The 23,264-nt window shown below is 39.6% G+C and overlaps 1 protein-coding gene across 2 annotated transcripts in view; it reads right to left on the bottom strand.

The window, feature by feature from the left end:
• Positions 1-10,919: 10,919 nt before the first annotated feature.
• Positions 10,920-23,264, bottom strand: part of PXDN (peroxidasin) — a 169,864-nt gene continuing 157,519 nt past the window's right edge. For both annotated transcript variants that reach the window (XM_032791110.2, XM_032791111.2), the window contains 3 exons: positions 19,260-19,392; positions 15,926-16,039; positions 10,920-13,300 (listed from right to left, as the gene is read on the bottom strand). In XM_032791110.2, the coding sequence (XP_032647001.1) occupies positions 13,175-13,300; positions 15,926-16,039; positions 19,260-19,392 (373 nt within the window). In that variant the 3' untranslated portion in view covers positions 10,920-13,174. The remainder of the gene's footprint in view (positions 13,301-15,925; positions 16,040-19,259; positions 19,393-23,264) is intronic.

Raw genomic sequence — 23,264 nt, 5'->3', positions numbered from 1 at the left:
GCCCTGAACCTACCCCAGAGAAGAGAAAGTGCGAGTCCCAGCAGAACAGTACCGGCAATTTGCCACACAGCGTATTATTATTTTACAGTGCAAGGCCTTTTTTTTTTTTTTTAAAGCTGTGATGTGTGTGGTAGGTAGTCATTCCATAAAAGGCAACTCTGGCTATCATGCAGCCAGCCAATCCTTGCATGAAGTTAAACAACAGGAATAAATCAATTAGCCCAGAGAACTTCAAATCTAATTTAATCCTTCCCAAAATACAGCCAGAAAGTCTTTGAAACCCTCATTACTAAAGTTGGCAGTTAACTCTGTTGAACCCTGGCAGTACTCCAGCTTGGCCGCAGACAAAGACATTTATGGAAGCAAAAGCTTCTAAGCAAGACTCCATCTATTTTACAAATCATGACAAGTTACCAAAAGAAAGAGACTCAGTGATGAACACAAAAGCACTCTAATAGAATTAAATATTAAACAAACAATTTGTCCCCTATATTTGAGTCTTTATTTTTGTGTATGTATTACTGTAGTGAAGGGATGAAGTTTGTTAATGTTCTTATGAACTCTGCTATTATTAAAGGTTCTCTTGGAGGAGTAGGTTCTCCCCTTTTACATATTTATTTATTAACTTGCCCTCTACTGAAGTTCAAGCACTTGGTCCCTATTAGATTATGAAGAGAAATCGAGTACATCTGTGAAGAAAACCACAAGTCAGACATATAATTAACTAGATCAGGGTATCCCAAAACTTTGCCACACCAGTTCTTTCCTAAGGTGAAGACAAAATACACTATTCAGAAATGGATGCATTTTAAAGGAGGATGGTTGAATATTCTCTGTCAACAATTATTTTTGCGGGGGGGGGGGAAGCATATTTTAGTGGCATATTAGTTTGGCTTCTTTGTGTCTTCGTTTCAATTTGACGCTCCAAGTCTACACTGTATAAGAAGGGATAACCAACTGGCAGCCTAATGGATTCTAAATTGCTCATCCCTCCGCATAACCACCTTCTCCAAATGTCTAGGAGCAAAGATGGGCCTTGCAGTATGACCTGAAGGATAACAAATCCAGGCTCTGGTGGACCAAAAGGGGACTGAATTCCAGAGCTGAGGGAGTTTCATATAAAACACTCTGCAAACGGCTACCTCCTACTTTTCATTCATGAAATATTATATATTTAATACACGTTTTATATACACACTCATCTATTTATAGGGAGCCTCAGTTCATCTCAGCTGTGATAGTATTGCCCAACAGGATCATGTGAAGCTCACATTTGGCTTTGACAGTATAGTACCCTATATCTCGAGGTGGCCAACCTGTGGCTCCTTGTATAGGCACCGACTCCGGGGCTGAAGCTACAGGTGACAACTTTCCAGTGTGCTGGGGGGTGCTCACTGCTCAACCCCTGGCTCTGCCACAGGCCCTGACCCCACTCCACCCCTTCCCGCCCCCTCCTCTGAGCCTGCTATGCCTTCGCTCCCCCCACCCCAAGCCTCCTATATGCCACGAAACAGCTGATTGGGAGTTGTGGGGAGGGAGGGGGAGGAGCTGATCGGCAGGACTGATCGGGAGGTGCTGGGAACAGGGGAGCTCATGGGGGGCTGCTGACATATTATTGTGGCTCTTTGGCAATGTACATTGGTAAATTCTGACTCCTTCTCTGGCTCAGGTTGGCCACCTCCGCTATATCTAATCCAAAATATATGAAAAAAGCCAAGTTAGAAACAGAACCAGAAAACCCTTATATAGATACTACCTGCTGCTTCCATTACTTCAAGTAGCTTCAATAACCTGCGGCTAATAAGCAAGAAGGAGAGGTTACTCACCTTGTGCAGTAACTAGAGTTCTTTGACAGATATGTCCTTATGGACGCTCCACTTCAGGTGCCCATGAGCTTCCTTTATCTTTGATCAGAGATTTTTAGTAGTGGTGCCCATTTGGTCCATGCATGCAGCCCATATATGTTCATGCCCTGTAGCAAGGATATATAGAGCTCCATGGATGATCATCACCCAGTTCCTTCTCTACCATGAAGCCCCACAGAAGAAAATCTGAAGTAGAGAGAAAGGAAAGTCCCATAGGAACACACATCTCAAAGAACTCCAGTTAAAGCAAAAGCTGAATAACCTCTCCTTCTTCTTTGAGTAGTATCCCTATGGGTACTCCATTTCAGGTGACTCCCAAGCAGTATCCCCACAAAGAAGATGGAGCTTTGGAACAGAGTCTAATATAGAAAACAGAACTGTATTGCCAGCCACAGCATCGACTCTAGAGACATGTAGTAAGGCAAATTACTTGGAAAAAGTGTGAATGGAAGTCCAGGTAGTCACCTTGCAAATCTCATTAAATGGATCATTCTTGAATGCCTTGGAAGTAGACTGCAGCCTTCTAAAATGAGTTAGCAGTCTAGAAGAAGGTTGAGTTTTCATAGATTCCTAGAGTGTAAGTTCAGAAGTTACCATTGTGATCCTCTAGGCCAGTGACTCTCAAACTTTTTTTACTAGTGACCCTTTTCACAAAGCAAGTCTCTGAGCGTGACCCCCCCCATATAAATTAAAAACACTTTTAAATATATTTAACACCATTATAAATGCTGGCGGCAAAGTGGGGTTTGGGTGTAGAGGTTGACAGCTCATGACCCGCCATGTAACAACTTCACGAACCCTGAGGGGTCCCAACCCCCAGTTTGAGAACCCTTGCTCTAGTCTGTGATGGAGAATCCACCACAACCCTTTGGTAAATTGTTCCAATGATTGATTATTCACACCATTAAAAATTTACACCTTATTTCCAGTCTGATTTTGTCTAGCTTCAACTTCCAGCCACTGGATTGTGTCATATCTTTCTCTGCTAGATTCAAGAGCCCATTATTAAATATGTGTTCCCTGTTAAGGTACTTATAGACTTAATCTTCTCTTTGTGAAGCTACATAAATTGAGCTTCTTGAGTCTGTTACAATAAGGCACGTTTTCCAATCCTTTAATCATTCCTCACAGAATCAGAACATGAAATGATACAACCAGAGATCTATCTTGAAAGTCTCTGGGCAGATTGTGGATCCCTCTGCAACTGAAACAAACAGCCTGGGAGATGTTCTGAATGGTTTGGTTCTTTCCAAATAAAAGGCTAATGCCCTTCAGACATCCAGGATATGGAAGGCAGCTTCCTGCCTAGTCTGATGCGGTTTTGGAAAAAAAATTGGGAGATGAATGGACTGGTTAATATGAAATTCAGAGGATACATTAGGTAGACACTTAGGATGTGGTCATAAAGAGACCTTTTCCCTGAAGAACACTGTAAATGGGGGTGGGATGTGTTATTAAAGCTCCCAGTTCACAAACCCTTCTGGCAGAAATGATGGTCACCAAGAAAGCAGTTTTCATTGATAGGTGAAGCAATGAACATGTGGCTAGTGGCTCAACGGGATGTTTCATAAGACAATTAATGACAAATTTCAAGTCCCAAACTGGAGTAGGTCCTCTAATTTGTGGAAAAAGATTAACCAGGCATGTGAGAAATTTGATGTAGTGGGATAAGCAAAAACCCAAAAACCTTATATCAGTGAATGAAAGGATATTACAGCAACCAAGTGAATCGTGACTAAACTCATAGTAAGACTTAATCCTTTTAATTCTAGCAGATAGTCTAGGTCAGCCAATAGAGGAGCGGACAATAGAAACTTGGCTATGGGTACACCAGAGTTGATAGATCTTCCATGTCTGAAGATAAGCGTGATGCTTGGACTCCTTTCTGCTGTTTAATACCACCTTTTGCACTACTGTTGAATATAAAGTCTCTAACCCAGAGACTATAAAGTCTGCAGGATCTCCAGAGACTGGGGTGAAGTATTTTACCTGCCTCCTGAGACAAAAGATGGGGCTGAGTGGAATTTGCAGTAGAGCGTGAGAAGCAAGTTGAATGAGATAAGGATACCAAACCAGTCTTGGACATGATGGTGCAATTAAACTGACTTTATCTTTATCCTGCTTGTTCCCATTGAGAACCTTCATGACCAACTGTTTTGGTGGAAATGCATAAAAAAGGTCTTTTGTCCATGAAATGAAGAAGGTATCTTCTAGTTACTAAAGACCAAGCCCCCTTCTCAAGCAAAACCTCTTGAATCTCATATTGGTTGTAGTGGCACAAATGTCCATTTCTGGAAATCCCCAGCTTAGAAATACGCTGTTGAGATCTCGTGAATCCAGCTGCCACTCATAACTCTGGAAAAAGTGTCTGCTGAAATCATCAGCTGGTAAGTAAGAAGCTGAGATGACCATCTGGTTGGTTATGCACCAGTTCCAGAGTTTTATTTCTTCAGCACAAAGTGAGGGGAGCGAGCTCCACTCTGATGATTGATGTAGAACATGAAGGTCATGCTGCCAGTTGTGATCTTGGACTTGTCTCCGATCAGTGGGAGGAAGTGGGAATAAGCGTTCTGAGTGCCCTCAATTTCAGAAGGACCATTTACTTTGGATGGTGTGAGGACAAGATGTGCTTGAAAGAAGGGGACTCCTGCACAGAGTTTGGAGGGATTCTTCCACCAATCGAATGAGTCCAGAATCCAGAGAAACAGAGACCTTTTTGTCGAGACTGTGCTTGTCTGGTATGTAGATTGTCTTGAGCATTCCCTGTAAAGAGCACAGATGCAATCTGGCATGTTGGGTTATGAAGACACATGCTGCCATATGGCAGCTAAGAAAATTCCTTGCTGAAGTGACTTAATTGAATCTTTGCAATAGGATTCTGGAGATTCATAAACATGGTAAGCAAGCCCTGGCTGTCATGGCATCTAGAAAGGCTCCCATAAAATCTATTGGTTGAACCTGAGATCAAAACAGGCTTTTTGAGATTGATATGGAGGCACAGATTGTGAAACAAGGACCTAGCTATTTGTACCACCGATAGGAACTCCTTATAGGATCAGCCCCTGAGAAGCCAGTCTTTGAGATAAGGGAAGACAATTATGCCCAGACAATGTAGATGAGCAGCTACAATTGCCATGATCTGTGAGGCAGAAGAATGGCTGGAAGGACATTCTGTATTAAAAGTGATGATTGTTGACTATAAATAGAACAAATGTCTTGTGAGGGGGTGAATTGCAACATGGAAATATGCGTCTTGCAACTCAAGAGTCAAGATAATCATCTTGATTAACTGTCTTGAGTAACTAAGTCCAAAGCAGATTGTAAAGAGTTGCAAAGAATCTCACAAAACTGGATGACTGGGCAACAAAATGCCAGATGAAATTCTATGTTGATAATGTAAAGTAATGCATATTGGAAAACATAATCCCAACAATACATACAAAATGATGGGATCTAAATTAGCTATTGAACCATTCAACAAAGAGAGCTTGGAGTCATTGTGAATAGTTTTCTGAAAACATCTGCTCAATGTGCAGCCGCAGTCAAAAAAGCTAATAGAATGTTAGGAAGCATTAGGAAAAGGATAGATAATAAGACAGAAAATATCATAATGCCACTGTGTAAACCCATGGTATGCCCACATCTTGAATATTGAATGCAGTTCTGACCACCCCACCTCAAAAATGATATATTAGAATTGGAAAAGGTACAGAAAAAGACAAAAAAAAAAAAGATTGTGTTTGTGGAACAGGTTCCATACGAGGAGAGATTAATAATACTGGGACTTCTCAGCTTGGAAAAGGGGGGGTATGACAGACATCTATGAAATCATGAATGGTGTGGAGAAAGTGAATAAGGAAGTAGTATTTACTCCTTCACATAACACAAAGAACCAGAGATCATCTAATGAAATTAATAGACTGCAGGTTTAAAAGAAACAAAAGGAAGTACTTCTTCACACAATGCACAGTCAACTAGTGGAACTCATTTTCAGAAGATATTGTGAAGGCCAAAACTATAATGGGGTTCAAAGACAAATTAGATACGTTCATGGAGGATAGGTCCATCAACTACTATTAGCTGACATGGTCAAGGATGCAACCCCATGCTCTGGGTAGCCCTAGCCTCTGACTGCCAGAAGCTGGGAGTGGATGACAGGGGATAGATGAGTTGATGATTTCCTGTTCTGTTCATTCCCTTGAAGTACCTGGGTTTGGCTGTTGTCAGAAGACAGGATACTGGACTAGATGGACCATTGGTTTGACCCAGTATGGTCATTCTTATGTTCTAATGAGAACTACAACCCAATCCCCAGAATCTAGAGAAGGAATTATAGCTGCCAGGGCTATCATCTTGAATTTCTTTTGTTTCACATAGTCGTTGAGAGTCTGAGATCTAATATTCATCACATCCCCCATTCTTTTTGGGGACCGAAAGTACTTGGAATAGAATCCCTTTCCCTGTCTGGATGGAACTGGTTCTATGACCCCTAAATATAGAAGAGAGGCAACAGCCTGTCTCACCAATTGACCATGAGATGTGTCCCTGAAGAGGGACAGGGAAAGAGGTGACATGGATGGGGTATCCAGATGTTATGGCCTCAGAAGCCCATTTGTCAGATGTTATGCTCTCTCATTTGGGTTGAAATTCAGAGAAGTAGTTTTCAAAGGGAAAAGGAAGCTGGGATGGTGGAGCAATAATTCCCTGTTGAGCAGGCGGTTGAAACTCTCAACTTATCCATAAAAACTGCCACTTAGAGGATGTACATGGCTGAGATGATGCAGCTCTGATAGTAGCTGGTTTCTTTTTTGAATATTTAGGCCTCTTGGCTGGTGGTTTTAGTGGCCTCTGGAAGTAGACTAATGGGCTGGGCGAGATCTCTGAGAAGCCTGAGAAGTGCTAAACTTTCTTTTATTTGCAGCTATCAAGTCCTTCAAGCTGTAAAGGGAGGCATCAGAAGACTCTGAAAAAAAATTGTGACCTTCAAAAAGGAAAGTCCTCAGCAGTGCTCTGCACTTCCCTAGGGAGTCCCGACATCTGTAGCCAAGATGTATGTCACATCACCATAACAGTGGAAACAGACTGAGCTGCAGTATCTTCTGCATCTAAGGAGGCCTGCAATGATGTTCTTGAATTGCTCACAGTGCTCCACTTGTTAATGTTCAATAAAAATGTTAAATTTGTTATAATTCAGAGTCATATTTTGACAAGAGAACTTATTGATTCGCTATCCTGAATTGTAACGCTGCAGAGGAGTAGCTCTTGTTACTGAAAAGATCAAGACATATCTGGTCCTTATTATATGAGGTGCCACTGGCATTGTACTGCTGCCTGTGTTTGTTCACTGATTGCACAAGCAAGGAATTCAGTGTGTAAATAAAAATTCTGAATCTTTGGATTGGACATAGTAGTTCTTGTTGGAAAACTTGCATGCAGGGGGGTGTCGTAGTGGCAGTTTGAAAGATTGTCTTGGCTGGATGCAGAAAAGCCCTATTAATCGGGAGTGCCACACATTCTGAAGCTGAGGTGTGTAAAATGCCCAAGAATTTATGATGGGAATCCTGGTCTTCCTCAGGGCGAATCTGAAGCATATCTGTGATTAACTTAGTCAACTCCTGGAATTGCCTGTAGTCATCTGATACGGAAGATGGTGGAGGCATTAGAGACTCATCCAGCAATGATAATGAAATATTCATACGAGGTATTACCTCCTTATCAGCCTTTGCCTCTTGTTATTCAAAGGTGTCCTCTGTTGGTTCTGGCTGGTGAGGAGGAAGGGAAGGTATGGGAGAGTGAGAATCACAGGGGTAACTCTGGGCCCAATAAGACCACTGTGGTGGACCAAAAGGCATAGGAGGAGATAGCCACTGTCAGTCATCCTAAAAGATGTCCCACTGAATAAACATGATCTCGCTGAACTGAGAGTTGTGAGTCACAATCAGAATCTCTCCATGGGAGGTGATAAGTGCTCTCCTTGGATGGTAGAAGTTGGTGAATTGGGGTTTTTTGACGAGGTGCTGTCAGTGATCAAGAGGATCTCAGTACTGAGAGATGTGTACAACCTGATAGTAGAGGAGACTCTGGGTAAGAATAGGTCTCTTGAGTACTGGAACACCTGGTACAGGAGGAACAATGAAGCTCGATGTCAATACTAAGGGTGGATATCTGACTATTATGCATGGTAAGATGAGCCTGTGCAAGTGTACTCAGACTGGGCAACCTGGGGTGCTGAAAAACATATCAAGGATACTAAAGAGCCAGATGGTGCCAATCTCTTTGTCATAGAATATATGCTAACAGAGCTGTAATCAGCTGTAGCAGAGGTCTTAGGTAGGTACTGGGCCTTTTTTCACAGAGGCATATCTCTTAGAAGCCTTAGATACCTTCACAGTACTGGACACACCTGACGCCTCAGTAACACTGCTCTTAGGGTCTCAGGTCTCCAGTCACCGAGACCTCTTTAAAGGAGATCTAATAGTTGTGCTCTTTTTGATGGTTGGTACCACAGATGCAGATGTAGATCTCATCCCTCAAAGCTCTCAGTAACCAAAACCTCAAGGAGAATGGGGGTAACGGTTATCTGAAACCTTGTTGCTCTCGATGACTGGGACTCGACAAAGGATGGGATAGCAACAGTCTTACCCATAAAAGTTCTTGGTGACCAGGATCTAGAAGTATATGGGACACTATATACAGGAGCGTTCTTGGTGCTCTGGTCAGAAACTGGTTTCAGGGCTTGATCTACTATGCAGAATTTGAATTTTATCTCCCTATTACTATGGGATCTGCTTTTAGATGAAGAGCAGATTTTACCTATATACTCTCAGGCTGTAACCTGCAAGTGCTTAAGACACTTAGAGTGTCCATTGCTAATCGAGAAGGATTCCTGGCAGGAAGAAAAATGTTTAAAAACAGGCAATCCTGTCATATCCCATAATAAATGTCCAAAAATTATGCCAGAAATATGGAAAAATATAAAGGGAAATCTCAAAACAGCTAACTACTATCTAATGAACACAGCAGAGTGGGAATGCTTGATGCTCTGTCTCAGGCCAAAGCCAACTGAGAAGGAACTGAGGGTGGTTTACCCACACAGACCTATATACTACCGGAAATGAAGATGAGTAGGGTGCATGAGTTGGCTGAAAGGGCATTGCTTCCAAACATCTCTGACCAAAGGCACAGGGAGGTGAATGCATGCCTGAAGCAGAGCACCTAGAGGAATGCTACTCAGAAAAGCGCATTATCTATGCTTCTTTAATTCATCTCTTCAGGTAACTGAAAAAAGTTTGATGAACGCAGAACTCAAGTTCAATTACTGATATTTCTTACAGCAGTTTATTGTAGATTTTGGAATTATGCTTCTGGAATACATTAGTCTTTAATTTTTCCTATTGCATACCTAGTTTTCCCAGAGGTATATTAGTCAAATTCTTGTTTTATAAATATCATCACCTGTATTGTACTAAATGTTTAAGAATCCGGCCATTTTCCAGGTTGATGGTCCTAGGGACTGGCTAGTATCCCTTGAGCACTAGACTTTCACCAAAAGATATGACTAACTAACCCTGATTTCAACAATAACTCATATCCTATGGTGAGAGAACAGGGCTCTAAGCTTGTGGTGAAGACACTAAGAAAATCTATGCTGGAATGGAGGGTGATTCCACAGCTGCTAAGCAGATGGACTGGGTCATGACTCCTGTCTGCATTAAGTCCTAATCCTGCTCACCCCCAAATGCCCTTCTCAGTGACAAACACTTACTCCTGCATGTTCTATCACAGCCCAAAAAGTAACAAAAGGAAAATGGCATGCACTTGTAGCAGAGCCCAGAAGCAGTACTTCCTGGCATGGCATCCACAGAAGCTCAGTGGTGTAGCAGCAGCCAGCTGCTAAGAAGCAGTATGAGCCTGACTACCCATTTGCGGGAGGAAGGAAACCTCTCCTAATTGCAGAAGAGGGAGATAGAAAAAAGTGGCAGTGCACTCATTTTGAAGGGGAAGGAAGACTGAAGGAATTGTGCTGGAATGAGGCATGGGTAGGTGATATGAGGCCTCCAAGTGTCCTTAGTGTCTTGGTGCAATTTACTTAGGGTGAAGAAAGGTTAATATAAAAAAAACTTTCCATTTTTTTTTTCCCCTGAGAAAGGACCAGACTGGGAAGCTGTAAAGTGTCCAGCTGCTAATAACTAATTCCTTCTCTGATCCTGTCTTTACCCTCTGTCCTCTCTCCCTACATGGAGTAAATGGTAAATATATATTTCACAACCTAAATACAAATCTATAACTTTATTAAACTGACATTCACTTATCCCACTAATTGGTAATTCTAGCTTCAGATATGGAGGGTTAATACTAAGCTTCTTCGAGGAAATTGTTGGTCTGGCTGATAAAAAAAAACATACACACTGTAGCTTCAAGAAATTAACAGGTAGAATATTTGGAAATGTGGCCCATTTATTTCAACTGAGAAGCATTCATTACACAGTACAAACAGTTCTTTGGCAAATTTACTGATTACAATAAAAATAACAGACTGCTTTTGGTAACAGTTTTAAAAAGTAAATAAATATGCACAATTTGCAACATATTACAGCAATATTCTCACAGTGGATACTGAGGAAATGATCATGCAGCCACTGGCCACTGTTTCAGAAATGTTAATATCGGTGCTGAATCTGCAGACACTTTAATACAAGTAAATTTATACAATTCTTGATTGCTTATTACATTTAAAATTGTTGGTGAGGATCTGCTTTTTCTTTATGTTTTATGTTTATGTAAAATAACTCAAGATGAAGCGGTATAAGCATTTCAAGAGTTATTACAGAATCTTTTTATATATTGTATGAGTAAACACAGAACAAAGAACAACAGATATTCACTTCACTCTGCGGCAGGGAGCGGGGGAATGAGATACATGGTACTGTTATATAGTGTATAAGTGGAAAAGCTCTTCTGCTATGATCTGAAATTCTAAGGATATTTAATTCATATAAATGTGGGGAGAGGGGATGAAATGAATAATCCACTGGAAGCACTCTTTTTTTTTTTTTTTTACACTGGTCTATATAACCATATACATACTTAAATTATGATATTTGATTTGGTTCTGCAAGCCTTTCTCTTGAGGAATTCTTATTGTAGATCGATGGGAGTTCCATATGCATAGGGCTTCCAGGGTGACTGTGTGATTTGGACTCTCAAGAAAACAGAACAAAGTACTAGAGTATCAAAAAAGGAGAAGGAATGTGAAGCCCTAGATACCATAGGATACTCAAACATGCTTTCCACACAGTTTCTAAAAATATTAAAATAGGTTACATAAGTCAAAACTTTATATATAAAAATCAATTGAAATATTCTTAAAAATACCCCATGTACCTCTAACATACGTCTTTGCTTAACACTCCACTCACATGTACATATTACTCTTACCACAATGTCAAACAAGTCATTGTAGTAAGTTTGTAATATATACCAAAGTTTGAAAGCAGTGTCATAGTATGTAGTTATCAAATTATAGAACATTAAAGCTACTAACCGGGGAAATTATGTGCCAAAATATTAATAGTGGAAATGGCATTGTTGCAATAGATTAGCTATTACACACAAATGTGATTTACTATGCAAATTAAGTCTTTACATAATTTGAAAAGACGTGCATGTTGCTTGTCTCTCTCACCAACAGAAGTTGGTCCAGTAAAAGATATTACTTCACCCACTTTGTCTTTCTAATGTTTACATTTATGCAGATTTCATTATTCCCTAAATCCTAACAATTAACTCGGAATCCAGAGAATTCAATAACTTCAGTAGGAGTTCTGCATTAGGACTGCAGGACTGAGCCCTGAATTGTAGGAAATTTAGGATTTTTTCAGAAGATGCGCTATAAATGAAAAACAAAACTGTAAAATGAGGTATGATAGTTGTCTTCCACTGAATGTAATAACATATGCCTGTTAAAAAGGTGAAGAATTGGTGTGCTAACACATACACTGCACTGACAGGCATATATTCTATAGTGCTGAAAAATGAATTATGTGAGGAGTAAGTTCACTGGAGGATCATTTTTAACATGAGCCATATAAAGGGACTCAGTTATAAGTATGCATGTACTAGCTGAAAAATGAAGAAAACCTATAAACTCAAATACCTTGTCAGAAAAAAATAAAAAGGAGTAGTCAATCCACAATTAATGATTAATGCTTCATTTTGATTGTTCTTTTCATAAACAATCAGTGCCATGATATACTCAGGAACATATGTCTACTGACAATATGTACAATGAATCAGTAGCTATCTTTGTATGCAAAATGGCATGTGACATTTTCACATTTTCAAAACGGGGCCTTAGTAACTATACATGTGAGCACGTCTGAGATGGAGAGAAGCATGCTTGCAAACTGGACTTCGGAGGGTCACTTTACACTGATTTAAAATAAATGAATCTAAAAAGTAGCCAAGCAATTACATATGTTTTGACAAAAAATATTATATTAATTTTAATATCAACTGCTACTTATGAGTCATGTACTGCTTCCTAAAGTGAGGAATAACATTCAAGGAACACTGTCAAACACTTTTTGTAATACACATTGTTTTAATACGTCCTAGAAACTTGATGTTTGTTTCTCATTCCCCAGCAATTTTATGTTCTTCAATTTGTCAAACACTGATTAATTTTCCTCTTCAATTAAAGAGAGGTTGAAATGCAACAGATTTTTTTGTTTTTACTTCATTGTCTATGTGCCGGCATAACTGACTAAGCAATCCAAATGCACAGATGACTTGCAGAAATTGCCCTTGTATTAGCATAGCTCTGAAAACAGTTTTTATTAAGCTTTTATTTTAGCTTTTCTTCTGACTTTATTAGCAGAGCACTGAACATCAAGTCACACTAATACTGAAAAGAAAAAGTAAATATTTTTATTGTGCTTATTTCTCATAAATGGGAGATGTTCTGATTTTATAATGTAAACGTTTTAAGGTAAGTCAGTTTGGGTGCCTAAAACTACTTGACAGTGTCCTTTTGAAGTAGCACCAGATTCAGTTTGTCTAACCTGAGAATCTTAACAGAATTATCTTGACCTATTTATTTCCCTTTCAACATTTTTGCATTGTGATTTTCTTTTTATGGGCAAATAATAAAATAATACATCATCTTATACTGTTACAGCACCATTAAAATGTTGTCACGTAAAATCTTGATTTCTTGCTGTTGTTTTAAGCTTCTGGTTACCTGTATTTGCCATCAGCAGGCATCGTTATGATTTGAAGAGGACACATCTTAAATTCTTAGAGGAGATTTATGGCTTCTTTTCCTTGCTAATAGTTTGTTTTAAACAGACTGGACAGCAAACTCCTTCGACCTTCACTGGTGTAGAGCAATCAGTTGGTGGACATGATTCTACAAAACAGGTAATCTGACCAACCTGTATTAGCACAAATATCAAAACAGTTTAACACATTATTTAGCTTTGTCTACAAAATAAGAGATATGGTATTTACATTATTCAGGAATGTATTCCCAGCCATTCTTTCTAAGGTTCTGGCTACTGGGACAAATTCTGGAAGTAACATGGTTTGTTTTGAGGTTTTTAAAATTTGCATCTAGAAGAAAGCACCTTATATAACAAATTTTTTAATGGCAGTTTGCTCTAACACTGTTTCTTCCCCTCTCTCACAGTGTCATCTCTTAAGCATCAGTCCACACCTGCCCCTCCTACCCTCTTCTTCCCTACCTTGCTTCTCTCACTGACACTTCCCTTCAGTGTCCTCTCCCCTTTCACTCATCCCCCCCTCATTTAGCTTATCTCTTCTTAACCAAACCTATCTAAAAAACCCACTGAACTAACATGAAAATAGGATTAAATTCATTAAGGACAAATGCAAAGTACTCCAGTTGGAAAGGAACAATCAGTTGCACACATACAAAATGGGAAATGACTGCATTGGAAGCAGTACAGCAGAAAGGGATCCGAGGTTCATAGTGGATGACAAGCGAAGTATGAGTCAATAGTATAACACTGTTGCAAAAAGAGTAAACATCATTCTGGGATGTATTAGCAGCAGTGTTGTAAGCAAGACACGAGAAGTAATTCTTCCACAGTACTCCTCGCTGATTAGGCCTCAACTGGAGTATTGTGTCCAGTTCTGGGTGCCACATTTCAGGAAAGATGTGGCCTAATTGGAGAAAGTCCAGAGAAGAGCAACAAAAATGATTTAAAGGTCTAAAAAAACATAACTTATGAGGGAAGACTGAAAAAACTGGGTTTGTTTATTCTGGAGAAGACTGAAAGGGAACTTGATAACAGTTTTCAAAAGATTGTTACAAGGAGGAGGGAGAAAAATTATTCTCCTTAACCTCTGAGGATAGGACAAAAAGCAATGGGCTTCAATTGCACCAAGGGGAGTTTAGGTTGAACTTTATGAAAAACTTCCTAACTGTTATGGTAGTTAAGCACTGGAAAAAATTGCCCACGGAGGTTGTGGAATCTCCATCACTGGAGATTTTTAAGAGCAGGTTACACAAATACCTGCCAAGGACGGTGTAGATAATACTTAGTTCTGTCACGAGTGCCAGGAACTGGACTAGATGACCTCTCAAGGTCCCTTCCAGGCCAACGATTCTATGATTTTATGACCTTGTGCTGCATACTATTAACAACTCTGATTGTGTGCTATACTCCTTTATCCCACCATGGTTTGTCTTGCCTATTTTGACCAGGAGTGGGAAAACTACGGACTGCGGGCCGCATTCGGCCCGCCAGCTGTTTTAATCTGGTCCTCAATCTCCCACTGGGGGCGGGTCTTGGCCCGTTCTGGTGCTCCAGAGAAGCAGAGTCGGGGGCTGCTCCACGCAGCTCCCAGAAGCAGCGGCACAGCCCCCTCCAGTGCTCCAGCTGGAGAGCAGGGTCGGGGGCCGCGCCATGCGGCTTCCGGAAGCAGGAGCATGGTCCCCTCTCCAGCTCCTACATAGGGTTAGCTAGGGCGCTCTGCTCTGCATACTGCCCCCACCCCAAGTGCCGCCCCTGCAGTTCTCATTGGCCAGGAACTGCAGCCAATGGGAGCTGCAGTGGCAGTCCCTGCGGTCCCTGGCCGTGCCTTGTGTAGGAGCCGGAAAGGGACATGCCATTGCTTTCGGGAGCTGCTTGAGGTAAGTGCCACCTGGAGCTCGCACCCCTGAGCCTCTCCCAACGCCCCAAACGCCTGCCCCAGCCCTGATCCCCCTCCTTCCTTTCAAACCCCTCATCCCACTCCCCTGCCCCAGACCGGAGCTCATCTCACACTCTGAACTCCTCATTTCTGGCCCCACCCTAGAGCCCACACCCTCAACCAGAACCCTCATCCCCTCATGCACCCCAACCCCAATTTTGTGAGCATTCATGGCCCATCTACAGTTTCTATTCACAGATGTGGCCCTCGGGCCAAAAAGTTTGCCCACCCTTGATTTAGACTGTAAGTTCTTATCTACTGTTCTGTGTTTGTATAGCACCTAGCACAATGGGGCTATATTCTTGCTTAGTCCTTAGGCATTACCAGACTATTTTGTATTATGATTAATAATACAATTTAAAAGTTATATATTGATTTATCATCTAAATTTCACTCATAAATTTCAGGGATCCCACAAAGCCGAAGTTTTTTCTCCCTACATTACATTATTTTATTTCTTTCACTAAAGGTAAAAAGACAAGGGAAAGATATTAAGATTTTTGTATACGACCTTTTACCAATGTTTACGTTCTATGAGAGGCTGCTTTTGGGAAGGCTTCTTCTGGGCTTCCCCCTTTTTACCCACAATTTTGCAAATACAATTTAACACCAGCCAAATGATGGAAATTAGGTTATGTAGATGTCTAATCATTAGATTTGTAAGTACTGCTAGACAGATGGATGTCTGAATGGTGTCAATTTCCCCAGCCACTAACTGCAGGTACAGATTGAACCACTAATGATTAGAATCTACAAAATTGTAGATATGACATCATCAGAGGCTGCATCTCAAAAACACATAACAATATGGCTTAATGGAAAATGGATTCCAGCATACTCACTTTGCATTCACACATAGTACAAGGGTCCCTTTTCCAGGTTTCATTGCTGGAGTACGATTTACCCTTTTCATCAGTGCAATCAGTTCTACTGAGACGTGATTCCAGTTTCTTTATCTGAAGACAGAAAAAACGTAAGTTATTAACTGAACCAAAGTAAAGCTTTCCCGCTTACGGATGTCCTTAACCTTATATACAATCCCCTAACCACATTCATGTGGGTGCATCTAGCTGATTACTCAGTTTTTGATCTGGTCAAATATACTGGAGATTGGGTGTGGTGAAATGTTTCAGTTCATCTGTTACTGATTCAACAAAACTTTGGCTGAAACACGGCAGAGCACAGGGCGCGATGACTCCCTCCAGTTCCAGGAGATAGAGAGGCACAACCCTTGGGGACTTGGCTTCTCCACACCCCAGATCTAGGGAATGGAGAAGCCCAGAGCGAGGGGACTCTGCTTCCCTACCAACATTCCCAACCCCTGATGATGGAGAGGCACAGAGCCTCCTGAAGCTCTGGGGCTGGCAGGGAGGCAACGCGACTGGGTTTTCTGCCTCTCTGGTCACCACGCTGGCAGCCTCGTGTCAATTTCTCAAGCAAAAATAACAAGGACATTCTCTGAAAGCAGCTGGGAAGCCAAAATATTCCAGTTTGATTCTTTCTAAGTGGACTTTTCTTGAAATCCCTTTCCATTAATTTTTTTACATTTCTGAAGCTTGGGGACAAAAATTTTCCTCAAAAATGCAGAAAGGGATTCCCCTTTTTTGGTCAGCCCTACTCAGTGTAACTGTTGAAAAATTAAAAGGCTGGAGTCAAACAACACATATAGAAAAAGTCTCTACAAAAGAAAACTAACCACAAACATGTTTTCTTTCTTACCCTTGAAATACACACCTACAAACATGTGAGCATCAAACAAAAATGATGACAAATGTAGAGAGAGAAAACTAAACTTGTGAGACTGTCTTAAGGAAAAGGAAGATTAAATTATTCAGCTGTAGAATACTGAATAAATGGATACTTTGAAAGCATTTGTAACTTCACTCTTATTGACTTCCATGACTATTCTAATGATGCAAAGGAGCCATAAAACTAGTTTACCTGTCTATCTAAGGCAGGGGAGTGTACCTGGAGACCCCGTGCACTGCAGCAACACTCAGCTGTCAGAATGATCCTTTGGAACCATAGATAGCAGGACACAACTTAGAGCCCATCCAGGTATCTTTTAGGCCTTCTCCACACTAGCAGTGGAATGTAGGATACCAGCACTATATGTGAAGCTACATGCTACAGTGAAAAACATGCTGCGTCCACATGCAATGTGTAGGTACACTTGTCAGTGAAAGGCTCTGGTGATGGGGAAAGGCTCCACCAGTGGGATACCACACTGCTAAAAATAGCAATGTAGATGGTAGAGGCACTGCTTAGGGGTGTAGAAAACCATTCCCTAAGGTTCTGGCATGTCTGTACTCTACTTGCCTAAGCAGAGCCTCACAATCAACTGTTTATACCTGTGGTAGGCTGTGTGCAGTGTATGTACTCTACATGCCACCATAACATTTCTACAGTGTAGACAAACCCTTAATTGCACCAGTAGCTGAACCAGCCAAAAGACAATCTCTCGTTTGGGAATGGAAATGCTGAATGGAGCTTGGTCAGCCCATAGTATTTTGTATTCTCTCACAAAAGGGTAGTTTGCTCCTGAATTACAATTGCACCATAATTCTGGTTTCCTCAGCATTGTAGCCACATGTCAAAGTTATATAACTTACATTAAAATGTACTTATTAACAAGTATCTTCTATAATAAAGATTAGATTACCATCTAAAGAGAAAATTTAAATGTTATGAGGATTTTTTTTTAAAGGTTTTAGTTGGGTGCTCTAGGAAATAATGCAACGACTGAATTGTATGATGGTAACTTGCTACCGGCTATAGTGTTTGTGTGAGTGTAAAAGTAATTATTGATACAAAATATTAAATCATAGTTAAACCATAAATGGCCAAGAGTGGCTTTATTTTTCCAAACTAATGTTTATATTTTGGAGAACAATTGCGCAGCCACTTCTACTGATGGAAATATGAGATCTTCCTTACAGCATTTTTAATTTGCTAGAGTTTGAGGTAAGAAGGTCCATTTGCATGATACCAAACCTTTTCCATACCAATTTCTGTATTACAAAAGAAAACTTTAGACATTTCTTGGGAAATCTATACTCATCCTTAGAGACTACACCTGCGTGCAGAATGACGACAGTAAGGTTGAAAATATAAGCCAGAGTCATCTGAACTTATACTGTTTTGGGCTCCAATTTACAAATTATCTATGGCTGTACAGTTCATATCCAAATCCAAACTTGATCAAAGCTATAAGATGTTCAGATCTGGAGTTCTGATTTAGACTTAAACTATATTTAGATAATAATGTTAGTTATTTCTGAACATGCTTGTGATATAATAAAGTGAAAATTCCAAATGGGTGGACTTCCTTTTGCGGTGTAATTTGTACCTGAATTTTGGTCATTCAACTCCAAGTTTGAGTAGCTAAATTACCTAGGTTGTAGATACACACTGTGGGTATAAATTGCACCTGTGAACAGGGAGGTGAAACTACAGTCCAGACAAATATATGCTTAGAAATCACTAACAGATCCAGTACCTTTAATGTGGAGTTACTTTTGAAGAAACTTCATTCCTTATGACCAACTTTGGGAGTTCTCTGATACGTAAAATATCTTGTGCATAAATAATAACTTTTTTGAGTGGCTACTATTATGGCTACTTTAGTTAGTCTGATTATTAAGAGATTTAATTTATGTCACACTGTAAAAGTCTTTTAAAAAAGATCTGAATCCTGGGTATAATTATTTACAATTACAATTTGGCACATACCATATTGTTTCATAACAATTGCATAGTATATCACAGATATGGCTCAATCACAGATTTTACTCAGATGCAAACCATAAACCCAGATTCTACAAATTCCAGGTCTAAGCATGAAGGAAAAAGCTAATTCCACAAACAGTTTCATACATACTGGAATGCATTGCTTACACAAGGTTTTGGTGACAGAAATCAACAAAGACAAACTGTATAATCTTTGTTTTAAATAAGATTAACAAAAGACGCAAAAATAAACAATAATATATACACTACGCTCTATGTTCCATTTTGTCAAAAGATTACAAGATAAATTTTGGATTGAGGAATGCAAGGGAAGTCTATATATTTATGACCACAGAAGGATCAATATTCTTTTTTAAATATGCTATTTAAAGTTTAAAATGATTAAATTAAATTTAAGATTAGAAAATGTACATTACATCTTCTTACCTGATTTCTGAGACTTTTGATGGTTTTTTGCATTTCTAAAACAAATTCTCTGAAGTCATTCACCCCAGGTAATTTTATATGTTCATCAGATGCTGAAGTGGCATTATTAAAATGTTTACCCTGTTTTGTAGAACTGCAACAAGAGGAAAATAGATCAGGATATTCACCCAATAAATTTTCAATAGATAGGCTATTTGCATAGGGGCTATCCAAAATGTAAATTATGAATAAATTAAGTATAGGCAGCTGGTTGTATGAGTTTTATGAAGTACAACAGAACACCAATGTCACTGTAGCAGGATATGGTCACAGGGTCAGGGTAGATAAACATATTACTCCTTATACCAGCAGGGACAGGAAGTTTTGAGGACAGAATGCATCAGTCTTAAAAGTTTTATGTCTACTATGTTTGAGAACAGAAAAAGTTGTTAGTCAATACCATTTTCATGGCATTGCCTACTATTCACAAAGAAAAGAACCAGTGAAGCAGTTAAGCTAAACATCCAACAATACTTCAGAGTGAAAGAATACTACTTATTTACTTGTGTAATTGTAATCGGCATTGTGCTTGGACTCACTTTAAAATTTCTTCCATGAATAGACATCAGAAAAAGCATCTGTGCTTAAAACCTCAGTCTTTGAAAATGGAACAAGTTGGTTTACTTGCTTGTTTCCAATTTAATAAACATTTGAAGTCAATAGTGTTTTTACAGTACAGAATAATGTAGAGCCACTTGTCTATTGCCTATTGCAATTGACATCTGGCAAACTTACATTCCAAAATCATTTTAATCAGTTCAATCTTCAGTGAAAATATTGTGTGAAGTCATCAAAGAAAATTGACATATTCAGTATTAATTATATCATCTAGACAGATTTAATAAAACATTGAGTAAAAATAGAGAGAGTATTAATTATTAAACAATTTACCGCATGAAGCACTCAGGGCCCATGTAGCAGAGTATGCCAAATATTCCTGTCTGAGGGTTGCTGATGCCAGAGGCATCTTTGTAGTAACACAATTTTTACATCGAGTATGAATATAGCCCTTGCATCCCATTGGTATAAGTAGTTTCTACATCTCTCACTTAGCAATCTGGGAAATTCCTCCCTACTGATATTTCTGTTCTAACTAAAAAAGAGTTCAAAAGAGTCTCTTTGTTACCAGGGCAGGAGAAACTGATGCTTTCTTTTTACCTTAATTTTTATGGGACTTAACTTCTTTATAGCTTTATAAATATGTGACAAAAGAACTTTTGCCTGTATATTATTATTTATGCTATGGAAATTTGGAAAAGTTGGTAAAAGTTCACTTGGGAAGAAGAACCATTGTCATAAGCATAAATCCCAATTCTGAACCTTAGCGTCCAAAATGTGGGTGCCTAGCATAAATTCCTCTAAGCTTAATTACCAGCTTAGATCTGATAGCGCTGCCACCAGCCAGATTTCCAGTCTCTGGCGCCCTCTGGTCTCCCCAAACCTTCCCTGGGGGACCCCAAGACTCAGATGCCCTGAGTCTTACAACAAAGGGAAATACCCCCTCCCCTTGTCTCCTCTTTATTTCCTCTCCGCTTCCCGCCATGGGTACACTAGGAGATACCGTTTCAAGTCCTTGAAATGCAAACACAGAGAGATCAAGTTTTTCACCCTCAGTCAGAGTTCCTGCAAAGGTAAGCTTTGCAACTCTGACACAAAGAGATTTTCCCTTCCCCCTGTTTCTTCCTCCCCACCAATTCCCTGGTGAGTTCTAACTAGGAAAAGATCCAACAGGTCTTAAAAAGAAAACTTATATAAAAAGAAGAAAAAGACAAAACAATGGTCTCTGTATCAAGTTGACAATACACAGGGTCAACTGCTTAAAAGAAGAATGAATAAACAGCCTTATTCAAAAGAAATACAATTAAACATTCCAGCAAACTACACACATGTAAATACAAAAACAATATAAAAACCTATGTCTCTACCTTTTGACTTACACTTGGAAACAGAAGATTAGAAAAGCTTGAAGAGAGACAGTTCATTCTCAAAGCCGAGAGCAACAGAACAGAGACAGAGACAAAAAGACACACACCCAAAAATTCCCTCCCTGAGCTTTGAAAAATCTGGTTTCCTGATTGGTCCTCTGGTCAGGTGTGTGGTTCCCTTTGTTAACCCTTTACAGGTAAAAGAAACATTAATCCTTAGCTATCTGTTTATGACAACCATAATCTACAATGCTCTGCTACTTCAGGGCAACTTTTAACAGTCACAGTGAAAGTTACAGTGTTTGTTAAGCATTTTTTATTCCTACTCTTCCTTAGTGTTATTAAATGTATATACAAGTTGTTAAAATGATTGAAATGTTCTGCAACAAATTCATTCCTTGTGTAACTTCATTACTCTGAGTGGAGTTATTCCACACATGAATTTTGTTCAATGTTGTTTATAATTCATCAGACATACAGAAGCAGCAATAAAATGTTTTGTTTGCTGTAAGAGCACGTGGTTTTATGTGTATAGCTTGTATTTTACTAATGCATAATTTGACAGCAGAGGCTCAGATTTCTCTGACTGAGTCACCACTGAAGCCCTCCAGTTCACTCATTTCATAGTACTCACACAAAGTAAGCAACCCTCTCAGCTGTTACCTTATATGTGCTTCCAAGCATATCCTGGACTTCCAGATTATAAATTCTTTGGGGGTAGGGACTATCTTCATCTTGAGCCAATACAGCACTTGAGGTCCTTGTGAGTGCATAACACTATTATGAGGACACTGGAATATGGTGGACTGATTAAGTCAAGATGCAACTTTTACTTCAAGGATATCTTTCCTTTTGTATCTCTTATAACCTAGCAAAAGGTCTCTATACCAAACAACTGCTGGATTAAATTAAACATTTTTAAACCTTTCCCCTCATGTCATACTTCCATAATTATGGTCAGCAAAAGGACTTGAGCTAGAGCCACACTAATATAAAATAAAAGGTGATGGTGGGGCACATTCTCTTTAAGGGTTTTTTACTTTTGGAATCTGCTCCCCATAACATCCCTAGTTCATTACCTTCAGGAAGCCTATGCAAGCCCATCTTTCCTCCCTGGCTCAGGAGTGGCGGGGAATTTATGGGGCTAGAAAATGGAAAAGAACACTAGTGGATGTTCTGTTGGAGCAATTACATTTTTGTTAGTTGTTTGCTGGGGCCACAATTTTATGTTCTGGCAGCAACTGAGGACAGATATTTTATTTAATGTGTATGTTGTATATATTTAAAAAGATTGTCAGGGGAGCTGAGAACCGGGGATAGGCATGTTTTTGTGGTTATAAAAATCAAATAAATATATAAACTGCAAATTCTTGTCTGTATCCTTTGTTCAGGTTATATAAGAGTTGGTCTAGTTGGCGTACAACTATACTCCATATATCCAACGCGTGGTCACACTACACATTTTGTCCTACCCAGTATTCTTGTTTCATAAGAAGAACTTCCAACAGACCCTGAGGGAGAAGGCTGTTCTGGAGAAGGCTGGGATCATTCTCCTGGCTCACTCACTTTTGGGCTTGTGAAATAAATGAATCAATGGGCCCTGAACAGTGGCTTGATCAGAATTTTACTTTTTAAATCAGAGCTCTTGCAGAATGTTATATTAGCTAAATGCGAGGCCCTTCATACATACTAGCCCACCTTGTAAACATGTAACTGGATACTTCAGATTCAGAAACCAGTTTTGTGAAAGCTACAGTCTGGTAGTCCTTACATTTGTGGTGATTAAAAAAAAAGTGTACAGTCTTAAGCACTGTTTGGATAGAGCATGAATGCATAATAGAGTCAATTATACTCTGGTATAGATTTGGGCAGTCAGAGTAATTTTGTCCCAATTGTTTTGGGGCTCTGGTTGAGAAAGGTTTATACATATAAACACTAAAATAATCTATGACAAAAATGTATGTAAAACTTTGTTTCTTTCAGACTCTTTCAGAATCTGAGAGGATTCCAACATCTCTCTGGGAGAGTGAGCAGATGAAGG

The sequence above is a fragment of the Chelonoidis abingdonii genome, chromosome 3 (assembly GCF_003597395.2).
Source record: "Chelonoidis abingdonii isolate Lonesome George chromosome 3, CheloAbing_2.0, whole genome shotgun sequence".
In the NCBI taxonomy this organism is placed as follows: Eukaryota; Metazoa; Chordata; order Testudines; family Testudinidae; genus Chelonoidis; species Chelonoidis abingdonii.
The sequence above is the reverse complement of the archived record's forward strand: the minus strand, read 5'-3'. Positions and strand labels throughout refer to the sequence as shown.